Genomic DNA, 13,938 nt, shown 5'->3' on the forward strand with positions numbered 1-13,938 from the left:
GCCGAAGCGGAGGTCGCTAGGATCAAAATGAGAGGGTTGTAAGACACAGGAGCCTCCGTCAGCCTGCTGGGAAAAGGATGTCGAGGGTTGGTCGAGGAATTAAGGGTTACGGTACAACCTTACGTTTCAGTAGTCACAACCGCTTGAGGAGAGGATAAATCAATTATAGGTCAGGGTAGAACTGCCAATCTCGTCCAGGGACCAACAAATTTTTACCCGTTTATCTGCCCCTGCCTGGAACATCGAGCCTGTTTTGGGATTGATTTCATTGTGGGCCCCGAGAAGCTAATCGGCTTTTGTCGATGACGCGCGTATGCGGCAGAAGAGGAAGAACTCGCCAGTGGAGCCGGATTCACTGGGAGTTGTCTAGGGAAGAAAGGATAGAGTTGGAGGCGCTCCAGCGGGCGTTTTTGTCTTTTGAACGTAGCGGATTAGGAACGACAGACTTAGAGAAGAACACCATCGACTTAGTGGAAGGTGCCCAACCATTCAAAGATAGGTCCTACCCGTTATCGCCATCGATGCAGAAAGTAGTGGATGATGAAGTGGACAAATTGTTGAGTTTGGGCGTTATAGAAGAGTGCAACAGCCCATGGAGTAACCGCACAACAGTAGTGCGAACGCCGGGTAAAACCCGTTTTTGCCTCGATGCACGCAAGGTCAACAATCTGACAGTGAAAGACGCGTATCCACAACCCTGTATAGAAGGCATCCTATCTAGGAAAGACCAGACCTATTAAATCTCCAGTGTGAATCTGAAGTTCGCGTATTGGCAAGTCGAACTCGACGACAAAAGCAAGCCCTATACCGCATTTATCGTACCAGGTAGGCCCTTATACCAGTTTTGAGTCATGCCATTTGGTCTATGCAATACAGGCCAACGTCTGGTTCGTCTGATGGACAAGGTGATTCCCACCGAGCTACGATCCAACGTCTTTGTGTATTTTACACGGGGAATTTATTTTGTTATTGTAGTTTAATTTTGAGGCTGGGCTGAGCACTAAATATACTAATAAATATTTGGTGCACGAAACGAAGTTGTTTTTTTAATGTTCCACCACCCGATTATCCTTCGTGTGTATTATATATATACGATAAAAGTCGTATTATTTTGGTGAACTTATCCAGACGTTTTTTAGCAGGTCTCGACAGATATAAAAATTATAGCCTTAATTTTCGTTTCGATTGGCCGGAAACTATAAAACGCTGCGGTTAACTTAAAATCGACCCCCTGCTGTACATTTGGGTAGCAACATCATAAGTGCCGAAATTCGGCACACGAATACATTTAACGGTGGTTACCATTGCTGCCCATATGCACATCTGCAGGCCAAGGGCATTTCCAAGGGCATGCGATCTTCTCTCCTTCTAATCTCTTTAGTAGCAAATCAAGTGGCCAATAGCAATCGCCCCTTTTCGTTCCCCTTTCGGCGCCGTGGATTGCAAGTCGGGCGTTGCCACCCTTGCGAAATTTGGGGCGCTCTAAGGTGCTAGGGCCCTCCCCATGCAACATCACCCAAGGATTCCCAACGACGCAATGTCGCTAACGGAAGCAATGGGTTCGAAGTCTGATTTTGTCTGTCTGGACCCAACCTGGCCTGCCTACCCCTTTCCTTAACCTAACGTGAGGCACACCACGACCTTGGTCTACACACGTATATCCTTTGCATGAAACACTCCTAGGGGCTTCCCTTGCGGTCCTCTAGCAAATACGAGTTATTTCCTACTCGACGCACTACTCAGGCCTTTAAGAATTTCCTAGCAAATTTGGCGTTAAAAGCCTTCCCAAAATCGCTTGCGTCTTCTTGGACTCTTCCGCCTGGAACACTCGGGCTCGAGCGTTATACTGCCGACGACTTCTTTCGTTAGCCTGGTGTGGCTGGCTAATAAGGTGTATTTTGTCTGCTGGGTGCAAATGAGAAATCTCATGATCACCCGGAGACCCCAACCTACGAGCCAATTTGTAACTTTCCCTGTTTATGGCATTGCGTAAAAAAACTTCTATTTCTGGAAGGCAGAGATCCCACTCGCAGTGATCTTGCTCCACATACGCCCTGATTGCCGACAACACGGCACGATTAACTCGCTCGCTTGCATTGCCCTGTGGCGTGTAGACTGCAGTGCGCATATGCGAAATGCCAAAAACTGCGATCATGGTTTGGAAAGTAGAATAACCTCGGATATTCCATATAAACATCGCTGACCAAAAAGTCCACTACTTTAAGAGCCGTAGCCTTTCGCATCGTTTTTAAAAACGTGGTTTTTGAAAAATGGTCGACTACCACGAAGATCCAAGCGTGCCCCTGCTTCGAACGTGGATATTTTCCCAGAAAGTCGATATACAGTTTTTGGAATGGTGACTCGGTCACTACCTTTTTTCCCAGACCCACTTGCATGAGGAGGTTCGGTGCCTTGATTTCCTTGCATGTCACGCACTGTCTTTCCCAATCCCTTACCTGCCTAGCCATGCCGGGCCAGCAAAACTGCCGACGCAGGGTCTCCAGTGTTTTCACGACACCCCCACAACCTTCAGGTTTGGCAGTTTGTCCTGATTAAGACGTACTTGTTCGAGCAACACCTGATATTCCGCTGACTCGAACTCGGGGGTCTCAAATTCGAGAAGATCTTCTGGAACCTTGCCCACTGCTTCGACACTACGCAATAGAGCCTGTCTTTACGGTACTCGATGGTAAAGTCGTAGCCTTGCAGCTGCAACGACCAACGAGCTAATCTCCCGTTTAGGTCCTTCATGGACATCAACCATTTTAAGCTGGCGTGGGCAGTGATGCATGTAAAAGGGATTCTATCTATAAACAAAATTTGGATTAGTTCAGTCCGATTGAGAGGTTCGCTTCCCTTAAGCATTTGCCTACTTGTCGCAGATATCTTCAGTGCGTCTGAAAATCTGGAAATAACTAGTAAGTCGTCCAAATACACAAAGACGTTGGATCGTAGCTCGGTGGGAATCACCTTGTCCATCAGACGAACCAGACGTTGGCCTGTATTGCATAGACCAAATGGCATGACTCAAAACTGGTATAAGGGCCTACCTGGTACGATAAATGCGGTATAGGGCTTGCTTTTGTCGTCGAGTTCGACTTGCCAATACGCGAACTTCAGATTCACACTGGAGATTTAATAGGTCTGGTCTTTCCTAGATAGGATGCCTTCTATACAGGGTTGTGGATACGCGTCTTTCACTGTCAGATTGTTGACCTTGCGTGCATCGAGGCAAAAACGGGTTTTACCCGGCGTTCGCACTACTGTTGTGCGGTTACTCCATGGGCTGTTGCACTCTTCTATAACGCCCAAACTCAACAATTTGTCCACTTCATCATCCACTACTTTCTGCATCGATGGCGATAACGGGTAGGACCTATCTTTGAATGGTTGGGCACCTTCCACTAAGTCGATGGTGTTCTTCTCTAAGTCTGTCGTTCCTAATCCGCTACGTTCAAAAGACAAAAACGCCCGCTGGAGCGCCTCCAACTCTATCCTTTCTTCCCTAGACAACTCCCATGAATCCGGCTCACTTGCGAGTTCTTCCTCTTCTTCCGCATAGTGCGTCATCGACAAGTCGATTAGCTTCTCGGGGCCCACAATGAAATCAATCCCAAAATAGGCTCGATGTTTCAGGTAGGGGCAGATAAAATGATTTTTTTGTTGTTCCCTGTACGAGATTGGGAGTTCTACCCTACCTATAATTGATTTATCCTCTCCTCAAGCGGTTGTGACTACTGAAACGTAAGGTTGTACCGTAACCCTTAATTCCTCGACCAACCCTCGACATCCTTTTCCCAGCAGGCTGACGGAGGCTCCTGTGTCTTACAACCCTCTCATTTTGATCCTAGCGACCTCCGCTTCGGCGAATACGCGTGGCTCTAGCGGAAACGCGCACTAGCCTTCTAGAAGCTATATGTCAAGTTTGGCGACTCTAGCTCTTATTATTAACCAAAATAGCGCAAAAAACAGGATTTCGAGATCGATTTTTATCGATTACTTGAAAACGGGGCAAGTTATCGAATATCGGAAACAAACTCGATCTGCGCGTGGACCTGTAGCTAGAATTTCAAGTCTCTATCTCTTATAGGTTCTGAGATCCTTGCGCTCATACATACGGACGGACGGACGGACGGACGGACGGACGGACGAACGGACGGACAGATGGACGGACATTACTAGATCGACTTGGCTATTGATGGTGATTAAGAATATATATACTTTATAGGGTCGGAGATGCTTCCTTCTGCCTGCTACATACATTTGCACAAATACATAATACCCTTTTTACCAATTTTCAATGGATTCATGGTATAATGAGTTATAAATAAATAAACATCGACCACACAAATAACTCACAAAAATAATTTTTATATATTTTTTAAAATCAATTACATATACTTTGGGGAAGAGAAGACAAATCCTAATTCATGCTTACTTCTCTACTCATAATCTGGACAGTGAATACTTAAGCATTCGTCAAATGCTTAGTACGTCAGTCTGACTGACGAAAGGCATTCAAGGACCGCTATATTGAAGTCTGTTTGGCTTCTGTCAGACTTCTAGGCACCCTTGGGGCATGCTGTGTTACAGGTGCGGCGCAGGATCTAATCTATAGCTGGCTCCGAAGCTCATATAACTACGGCCAGCACAAACCAAACGTAAACACAGAGTGAGACAAAACAAATAGTAAAAATTAAACAAACTCTAACAAAACCTACCCTAATATCACATTTTATGACAGGTTATTTTGTCATGGCGGCTACCACCAGGCTATGATGGAAAGTCGCAAAAGCTTCATCATTATATTATATTATATTAAGAAAACTCCTTATGTTAATGGACAGCATGTAAGATCCGCCTCCGTCGCTCTTCTGGCCATTCTTGGGGTATGCTGGGTGAAGAAGAGGTGCAGGCTCGATTCTACATCGTCCTGGGTCACCTGTCTCCGAAGCTCTTATAACTACGGTCAGCACACATCCAACATTAACACAAAATGAGACAAACAAACTAATAAATGAATAAATAACATCTGACAAAACTACCCGAATATCACATTTTTATCACAAGATGCCTTTGTCATTGCGGCTACCACCAGGCTACGATGAACGGTCGAAAGCGTTTCGCCAACATGCGAACGTGACTTACCGCCATCAAACACGACAAGAAAAACGTCTCATACTCATGGATAATCTGATGATATCTGCCTCCGTCGTGCTTCTCGGATTCCACTACACGCTGTGCGATTATGGGCCACCTACTCGTGCCACATAAGACATCAGCGGATTGGATCCTAAAGCCAAGGGAAACTCTGTCCCTGCATTGATATTTTATTTACTTTTTTGATTTCCGCCCCGACTTCAAAGAAGCCGGGTACTTCTTCAATTTGAGCGCCATATTGTTACTACTTTTTTCTTTTTGGGCCGCGCCGTCTGGCTCATCGGTTCTCTGGGTGTACTCCCATCCCTGGCCCACAGTCCGCACTATCGATATCAACAAGCTACAATTTCTGTAGAAAATCAGACCTACACAACAATATCCAAAACGAACTTCATAATCGATAAACATTAAACAGCTGGAACTTCTAACAAATAAACAACAACATAAATAGCTGTGACAATGGATAATTAGCAGGACATTGCTTTACTTCAGTATGTGCGCATAAGTGGTTGCATTTCTTATAGTTATTAACAATGAATATCTCTTATTTCACCTGTCATTACAGGATATCTTTACTCTGCCATTTATGATTCCGTGTAGGCTGACATTTCTCTCACTTTAACAGATGCGTATAATTATTTGCATCATCTTATAATTATTGACTATTGATCTTATAGCTTATTTTATTATCTTTTTACATGACATCTCGAACCTTCTTTATATAATGTCATGCTAATGTACATCTCTCTCACTTCAACAGGTGCGTATAATTATGTGCACCATCGTATAGTTATAACAATGGACAATAATTACTAAAAGTTCATTTTTTTACAGAATTCATTTTTTTTAACAACATTGAACTGAACGGGTGACGAAGGTACGGCCAAAGGTTATTGCCAGTCGCCGCGAAAAAATGAAAGGAGGCAATTTTAAGGTAATCGTTGCTCCAGTGGGAACAAGGTACCCACGCAAATAATCCTATAATTGGGTATGCCACGATAATCAGTCATGAACCAGGTATGTGATATATTAAATATCTTAACTCCACCTTACCCTGCCTAAAGAGCTCTTTGGGGGGCGGTAAGGTAACATCCTAAAGCGCTTGCATTAAAATGCAGCTCAATGTCATCCTTATAGTCATAAATTGATAACACCGGCGCTTCTTACAGTTTTTGTTTCAAGTACCAAAAACAATTTAGCTCTTTTAGCTCTTTTACTTCGAATTTAAATGCTCTATCATTTCTTAGTAAATCATACATTGGTTTCTCGATTATAGAACAAAGTCTAAGAAAACTTTGTACCGCTTGAGTTTCATCCGGAATGGGAAAGTTCTTTACCGCCTCCAGCCCTTTATCGTTACTTTCTTGCTATCATAATGTCGTCCATATATACAACGACTTTATTATCTCAAATCATATCTAAAAATATACTCTTGATAAATCTTTAAAATACTTGAGAACATTTTTTTGATCCCATTGGCATCCTTAAAAACTCAAATTGTCCCAAACGAGTTACATTATGGATTCCTTGTTAACAAAAGCATGAAAATATCCATTTTTTTAATCTAGCTTGGTAAATACCGTTTTCTCCACGAGTCTGTTCAACAAATCATCTATTTCGGCAGTGGAAAGTTATCTTTAATCAATTCTTTATTTAATCTTCTAAAATCTATGCACATTCTTAAATCTCCAGTTTTTTTCTTAACTAACACAATCGATTATGCATATTCAGAACTGCTGGGCTGAATGGTACAAGCCCTCAAATATTCCTCTAATATTTCTTGCAATTTCCTTTTTCCGGGTATGACAATCGCCATGGCGAACAATTAAATACTTTCGCTTTGTCCACTGTTATTTTTATTTCTCATTTAACCTAAGGCCCATCTGGTCTTCTCGCCCTTCCTTTTACATAAGTCGCTTCGAGGAACTGTATGAACTTTTCCGTATCATTATGTTTTACTTGTAGTCCAATGTTATATACCCTTTCTATTGTGTCTGTGTCTAAAATGGTACTAAAAAGTTTTTCGACACTGTTAGGATGAATTGTGTCAAATAGCCATTTAAATCGAGTCCAAAAGTAATGGGCTTATTCTTTGAGATTGCAACCTTTGGTTCTTAGCTTTAGAACGCCGACTTGAAAAGGATTTCGTACTACGAAATATGTACAACGATTTTATGGTTGAATCTCGTGACCTTGGACATATGACAACGCTTACATCAACTCCTCCAGAACTGCATTATTACATTTCCCATCAATGCGTCCTGTGTGTGATAGTGACCACACATTCGGGCTAGTTTTCGATGCGTCAAGAAAAACGTCAACGTCAATCTCACAAAACAAGACTTTGATGGTAGGTTCAACTATTAAAAGGGTGGTATATTTAACCCATGCACGATTTCGGTTGCATAAGTATGCTTTGACAGCCGACATCTCAAAATGCTAAGGAGGATCGGAATTGTCAGGTGATGGTGTGGATTCAATATAACTCAGAAAGTTTATATTTTCATGGGCGATTTACCAGCTGATCGACTTTGAAGCGCAGATTTCTGTGGCCCATTATGTGAGCCTTAAGATTCAATGGGGATCCCTAAGTAGATGTGTTTGTTTGTTTTGTGTCTAAGGTGGTTCACCTGGATCTTGTTGCATGTTTTTCCCCTGACTGTTTCCTGTCTGTATTTAAAATCGGCAGACGGGGTCTCAGAAGGTGTACAACAATAACGCAACCAACTTCGTGGGAGCAGCGAACGTCCTGAAGCATCTCCAGGTAGCTTACACCGGGCAGAAGCATCGATTACAGGCATACGCCGCTGGGTGAGGCGTCGAATGGATATTCATTCCACCGAGGGCGATCCATTTCGAAGGGCCACCAAGCATCGTCTGGTACAAGGAACTGGCAACGCCAGACTAACACACGCACATGGTAGAAGTCGAGACGCTACTCAACTCGCGCCTTATTGCTTCCCCAGGCAACGACCCCAACGACGGGGAGGCCCTGACCCCAAGCCACGTGCTATTCGGCCAGCCTCTTTTTTCGCTGCCGCGCGTATCTGGTCTAGACGAAACCAACAGCACGGCGAGCTTCGCGAATTTAAAACGGTTTTGGCGGTCTTGGTCCAGTGACTACCTGGCCACTCTGCAGCACCACACACAATGGTCCAAGGACTGGCCCGACTTGGAAACAGGATGCCTCGTTCTGTTAAACGAGGACAATATACCACCTAAAAATCGGCGAAGACTTTAAAGTACGCGTGGCGGAGATCCGCACGCCGACCGCAATACCCAATACACAAGGTGGTAGTGTTACCAATAGTTTAAGCCCTTAGACCTTCAACGGGGCCGGAATGTTAGAGCAGTTTAAATTATAATATAATTAAATGAAAAATAAGTAAGAATACCAGCGTTTGAAAATTCTACGCTACTCCGTAGTATTTCGTTTTTCTCTCGCTATCGCTCTCTCTTTGAAAAAGCATTTACTGTGCTCTGCTTGTAGCTTTGTAGCGTCATTGGTTATAGCAATAGCAATAGCAAAAAATGAAATGATGTGCTCTGCGTAGCCGTAGCGGTAGCTGAAAACTGATGGCGAGATGAGAGCAGAGCAAATGAAATTGTTTCATTTACTACGGCTCTTGTGCGCTTTTGCTTTTGCTAGAATTCCGTGATCGTTTTTTTCGTCGCCGGTTCGTAATGCACCGTTGTTTTAGGCTTGTTGCTTGCTACAATGCATTTTAGCAAATTTTTTTTGCACTTTCAAGTATTGATTTAATGCGTAAACATGGCACCGGAGAAGAAGTGGGATCGACAATTTAAATTTATTTGAAGACGAGGATTAATAAAAATATGTATTTCATTTTTCAATTTGTTAACGTATGAATAAATAAAATAAAGATGACGGAATTCTTCCAAAGCGCATAAGAGCCGTATTAAATGAAACAATTTCATTCTTCTGCTCTCATCTCGCTATCAGTTTTCAGCTACCGCTACGGCTACGCAGAGCACATCATTTCATTTTTATGCCCTGAACCCAATAAAAATGGATAATCAGGGTATATTATATTTGTGCAAATGTATGTAACAGGCAGAAGGAAGCATCTCCGACCCCATAAAGTATATATATTCTTGATCAGCATCAATAGCCGAGTCGATCAAGCCATGTCCGTCTGTCTGTCTGTCCGTCTGTCCGTCAATCCGTTAGTCCGTCCGTATGTATGAACGCAAGGATATCAGAACCTATAAGAACTAGAGACTTGAAATTTTAGCTGAAGGTCCTCCTAATGCCCGCGCAGATCGAGTTTGTTTCCGATATTCGATAACTTGTCCCGTTTCCAAGAAATCGATAAGAATCGATATCGAAATCTTGTTTTTTGAGCAATTTCGGCAAATAATAAGAGCTAGAGTCACCAAACTTGACATATAGCTTCCAGAATAGTATATATATATCAAGTATCTTTCATTTTATACCTATCTCCACCTCCCCGCTACCACCGCAAAGCTATAAATCAAGTCAATTATCCAACTTGTATTGCCCATCAATTTAAGCCACGATTTATATGCAATTGCATTTTTGAGAATACACAAATATTCTTTATAAGTAATATTCTACAATAAGATGTACTGTCGAAAATTTCATTACGATCGGTTAAGAAACACAAAAGTTATGTCGCACGTGTTAGCAGCATAGCTGCTGCGCACATTCATGCGCGTCTTCTTTGAATTCTATCAACAGCATTACAATTGCGATTGTATTGTTTTCTGTGCTGCTATTTGAATTCGTTTTTTTCACATTAAGACTTAATTGTTGGTGTGGCTATTGAGTAGAGGCGGCGGAAAGTAGCGTGATGATCAGTTATACGAGTTCGAACCCTGCCGTCACAAAGGGTATAAATCAAATTGACAAACCCAACTTGTATTGTCCACCAATTTAAGCTACAATTTTAATGCAATTGACTTTTTGAGAATACACAAATATTCCAAAGCGCTACTCTAGAAAACTTCATTAAGATCGATTAAAGAGACCAACAAAAGCTATGTGTATTAGACAGCTGCGCAATTGTTCTTAGCAGCAGCTGTGCAAATACATTCATGCGCGTCTTCTTTCAATTCTATCAACAGCATTGCAGTTGCGATTGTATTGTTTTCTGTGCTGCTATTTCACTTGGTATTTTTCTCGTCAAGGCTTAATTATTGGTGTGGCTATTGAGTACAGGAGGCGGAAAGTAGCGCGGTCAGTTACGAGTTCGAACTTCTTCTTCTTCTTATGCTCCTCATATATACGCAAAATCCTATTAAGATCGGACAACTATATCATATAGCTGCCATAGGAACGATCAGTCGAAAATTAAGTTGTTGTATGGAAAACTTTTTTATTTTTCAACACATCTTAACCATACTCGGTTAATTAACTATTTTCCCTGTGCATCATAGCTACGGGCAAAGCACTATTAGAATTATGAAAATTATAAATCTTCGGCGTGCCGAAGATAGCCCTTCCTTCTCGTTTTTTTTTGCTGGTGTGTAATAAAGGAAACGACCGCGTAGCGCGTGCTGCATTTGATGTGTATATAAAAATAATAGGGTTCAGGGTATTCTCTAGTCGGGAGCTCCCGGCTAGAACCTCTTACTTGTTTGCTATTCCTATTGTTATAGCCAATGACGCGACAAAGCTACAAGCAGAGCACAGCAAATGCTTTTTAATTTTTCGGCTCTGGCTCTGCTACGGCTCTGTTCAAAGAGAAAGCGATAGTGAGAGCATAGCAATATTTTTGTAGCTCTTGCTGCTATGGAGTAGTAAATGCGAACGCTGAAGAATACCCCCACTCTCTCATTCGTTGCTCTTTTCGTTTGCTTATATGTATTTAGCAGCGACAATTTGATTAAGCCTCTCCCGTGATCTGTTTTTAAGCATCAATTGTTTTTGAGCTCTGGCAGTGGTTAGATGTAATAAATTAAAAAGCACAGAAATGTTTTTCGTTTTATTTGCTATTTAAGACATCGGCAATGAGGAAAAAACCCAAGAAAAAACCATAATTTAAATTGGTCAAATAATTGGAAATTTGGATTTTTACGGGAAATACCTTACGGAATTTACACTGCTAACATATAGAGCAGGGTAATGCGCCCCTTTGTTGTTTGTTGAAGGGTTACTAGTCGCCTGGACCAGCCTAAGTTTATTCCGACAGGCCGAGGAACTTCTCGGGGTTCCGCGAGAACACGCGCCGTCGCGGTCATCGACGAGAAGGAAGATGGGGCCATAGCACCTGAGGAATGATCTGCGGACACTTTGGAGAGAAATCACCCCTTCCCTTGCTGTACAAACTCCTACAAACATCCTGATAGGAGACAGGTTATGGCAAATCAAAAGAGCCCCACTTGCTCCGGGTAGCAGCAAATCGTTTGAGACAAGTCACAGTCTAAAGTAATGAGGGTCCGAAATGAGAACAGGGTGTAAGGGTCACTTGCTATCTCTTTCACATTAAGGTTGTAGTATGTTTCTATGCGAACTAGTCTCTAAGTTTTAAAGTTATCGTCATATAACTTTGCAGAAGCTTCTCTTTCTATTGCACGCAGTACATATGTCGGAACCGTCTAGATCGGACCACTATATCATATAGCTGCCATAAAGAACAATCGGTCGAAAAGTAGTATGAAAAGCTTTTTAGTTTATCAAACTCGGCATTTATTAGTTTTACTATGGTCCTCTTATATAAGCAAAATCCTATCAACATTGGACCACTATATCATATAGCTGCCATAGGAACGATCGGTGGTAAGCTTTTTTATCTTTCAAGATATCTTGACCAAACTCGTCATTTATAAGTTTCACTTGTTCCCTACTTTTATGTAAAACAATGTACATCGGTCTACTACATCATATAGCTTCCATAGGAACGATCGGTCGAAAATTAAGTTAAATAAAAATCTTTTTGTTTTTTAAGATATCTTAACCTTGCTCGGCATTAACTATTTTCCCTATGCTTCTCAGGTACGGGCAAAGCACTATGAGCATCACGAAAAGGTTGGGTCTGCAAGGGTATTAAATATTCGGCGTGCCGAAGATAGCCCTTCTTTCTTGATTAAATAAGACACGACCACATTATATAATAACAAAACGATATTTATGTTTGAAAGGAAGTTTAGGTTTATACTTAAAAGTTATGATAAAACGCATTTAATATATAAAAAGGTTCGCTGTTGTACCCCTCTATGTGTGGTCTTCCAGATTTATAACAACATTCCGCAAACAATTCTACACTCTGTCGATGGAACCAATAGTTTTTTGTTGTGCTGTTAGAGTTTAGATTAAGAGTGTTAAGTTGGAACACCCCAAAATGAAAGACTCTTCCGTCCGTCTGAACGCATTGTACAACAATTGGTTTCTGAAGATCCCCTTTGGCAGAACCACCATACAACTGTTTAGCGCGGGCTACAGCTGCAATAAAAGCCTTCAGCATAGTACGTCCATAAAATTGACTTTTTGTTACATCAGCACCGTGTACGTTATTCACAATTGTTTTATCAAAAAACGTTATAATTGTATGTGGATGGGAGCAGCTTATTTCAGTGCGAATTGCTAAAATTTGAAGTATAATATTATTTTATAGTTTTCAACATAACCGAAAAGTTAACTTACGATAGAAATTATTTTCCGTGTATATGTGCTGCTTTTGCATTGAAACTGTGCATTTGACCGGATACAAATCTGGTAATTCCCCATTAAATTTACCCTTGACAGCATTCAAAGCACGGGAAGAGCTTATTAATTTATCTCCAGTAATTGTAAATGCGAGTAAATCACTGTCCTTAGATAATGAAGTTTGAAATGTGACATAATCAGTAAGCTTCCGACTCAAAGTCGCAGAGCGGCCACATAATTTCTCGATTTCAAACATAAGCTTGTTTATTACGAGGCGACTGAAAAATAAATCATTATTAAAATAAAAACAGACACTAATACAGTACACGAAAAATTTAAGTATTTCGGCATATTTTAATACCATTGTAGAGGGTATATTTATTTATCTCCAAATATTGCTAAACATACTTGCGTCTTTCGTGGGAGACTCCATAAAGGCGCGGTAAAATATATGCTGGTCGATCAATTAGTCGTCTCTTTGGCAATTTTACTTGTTGCGCATCCAGCAAATGGGATGAAAATATAGCATTTTGAACATTTCGATCAACGGCCTTTGAATACTGTCCACTTAATATAGCATCCTCTATTTTTTGTGGAAAACTATTTATTTCAATCGTATTAGTCAGCACTTGGGCTTGCGGCAATCCACCAAGTAGCACAATGTTATCCCCAAAGAGATGGCACGCGGTTGAATGCCAGTTTGGATGAGATTGGTCTTCAGAAATCGGCTTCCGAGCTGCTCCAACAATGTCAACACTGCACGTTCAAACATGGTAAATTAAAATTGTTTTTTGATTAAATTGACTATTCTTACGACTGGATCTCTATTGGTGGATTCAACACTTCCTCCGGGGTTTTTAGTTGAATTCCCGTTTTCAGTAGCTCAGCGGCAGCACCTGTCTCCTTCGGCACACGCCTTCCTTGAACCTGCCAGTGTTTCTTAAAATGCCATCCAATATGTTGTGCATATAATTTATTTGTAAGACGCATTTCAATTTTTTTAATTCTAAATATACAAGTTTCACAGCGTAGGGTTATGAAATTATATCAGCTGATTTTATCAATAAAAATTTACTGATTCTATCGATAGGCTTTCCACAAAAAATTATTCTGCAATCGAATGTTATTAATATTTTTCTTTCATAAAG

General features: G+C 41.4%; 2 protein-coding genes across 2 annotated transcripts; both read right to left on the reverse strand.

Moving 5' to 3' along the window:
- Positions 1–2,529: 2,529 nt before the first annotated feature.
- LOC135430723 (uncharacterized) lies at positions 2,530–3,570 on the reverse strand. The gene is made up of 3 exons (XM_064685493.1): positions 3,177–3,570; positions 2,874–2,999; positions 2,530–2,807 (listed from the first exon to the last, which is right to left on the reverse strand). The coding sequence occupies exons 1-3, from the start codon at positions 3,568–3,570 to the stop codon at positions 2,530–2,532; spliced, it is 798 nt and encodes a 265-aa protein (XP_064541563.1).
- An 8,680-nt stretch (positions 3,571–12,250) lies between these two features.
- On the reverse strand, positions 12,251–13,795 carry mRpL37 (mitochondrial ribosomal protein L37). Its single transcript, XM_064685490.1, has 4 exons — positions 13,605–13,795; positions 13,199–13,546; positions 12,788–13,068; positions 12,251–12,727 (listed from the first exon to the last, which is right to left on the reverse strand). Exons 1-4 carry the CDS (start codon positions 13,778–13,780, stop codon positions 12,303–12,305), a joined length of 1,230 nt encoding a protein of 409 aa, XP_064541560.1. The 5' UTR covers positions 13,781–13,795; the 3' UTR covers positions 12,251–12,302.
- Between the last annotated feature and the right edge of the window lie 143 nt (positions 13,796–13,938).

This window comes from Drosophila montana, unplaced genomic scaffold (genome assembly GCF_035044405.1).
Source record: "Drosophila montana isolate Dmon_TW-CO22-7 unplaced genomic scaffold, ASM3504440v1 contig_3068_1, whole genome shotgun sequence".
In the NCBI taxonomy this organism is placed as follows: Eukaryota; Metazoa; Arthropoda; class Insecta; order Diptera; family Drosophilidae; genus Drosophila; species Drosophila montana.

What these genes read in the sequence shown, in the direction of transcription:
- LOC135430723 (XM_064685493.1), bottom strand. Translation starts at nt 3,570, where the DNA reads ATGACGCACTATGCGGAAGAAGAGGAAGAACTCGCAAGTGAGCCGGAT. An exon ending in AGACGCGTATCCACAACCCT is followed by an intron (nt 3,000 to 3,176) that starts GTATAGAAGGCA and finishes TATGCAATACAG; the next exon opens with GCCAACGTCTGGTTCGTCTG. An exon ending in ACTGAAGATATCTGCGACAA is followed by an intron (nt 2,808 to 2,873) that starts GTAGGCAAATGC and finishes TTTTGTTTATAG; the next exon opens with ATAGAATCCCTTTTACATGC.
- mRpL37 (XM_064685490.1), bottom strand. Translation starts at nt 13,780, where the DNA reads ATGCGTCTTACAAATAAATTATATGCACAACATATTGGATGGCATTTT. An exon ending in CCACCAATAGAGATCCAGTC is followed by an intron (nt 13,547 to 13,604) that starts GTAAGAATAGTC and finishes TTGAACGTGCAG; the next exon opens with TGTTGACATTGTTGGAGCAG. An exon ending in CACGGAAAATAATTTCTATC is followed by an intron (nt 12,728 to 12,787) that starts GTAAGTTAACTT and finishes TTCAAATTTTAG; the next exon opens with CAATTCGCACTGAAATAAGC.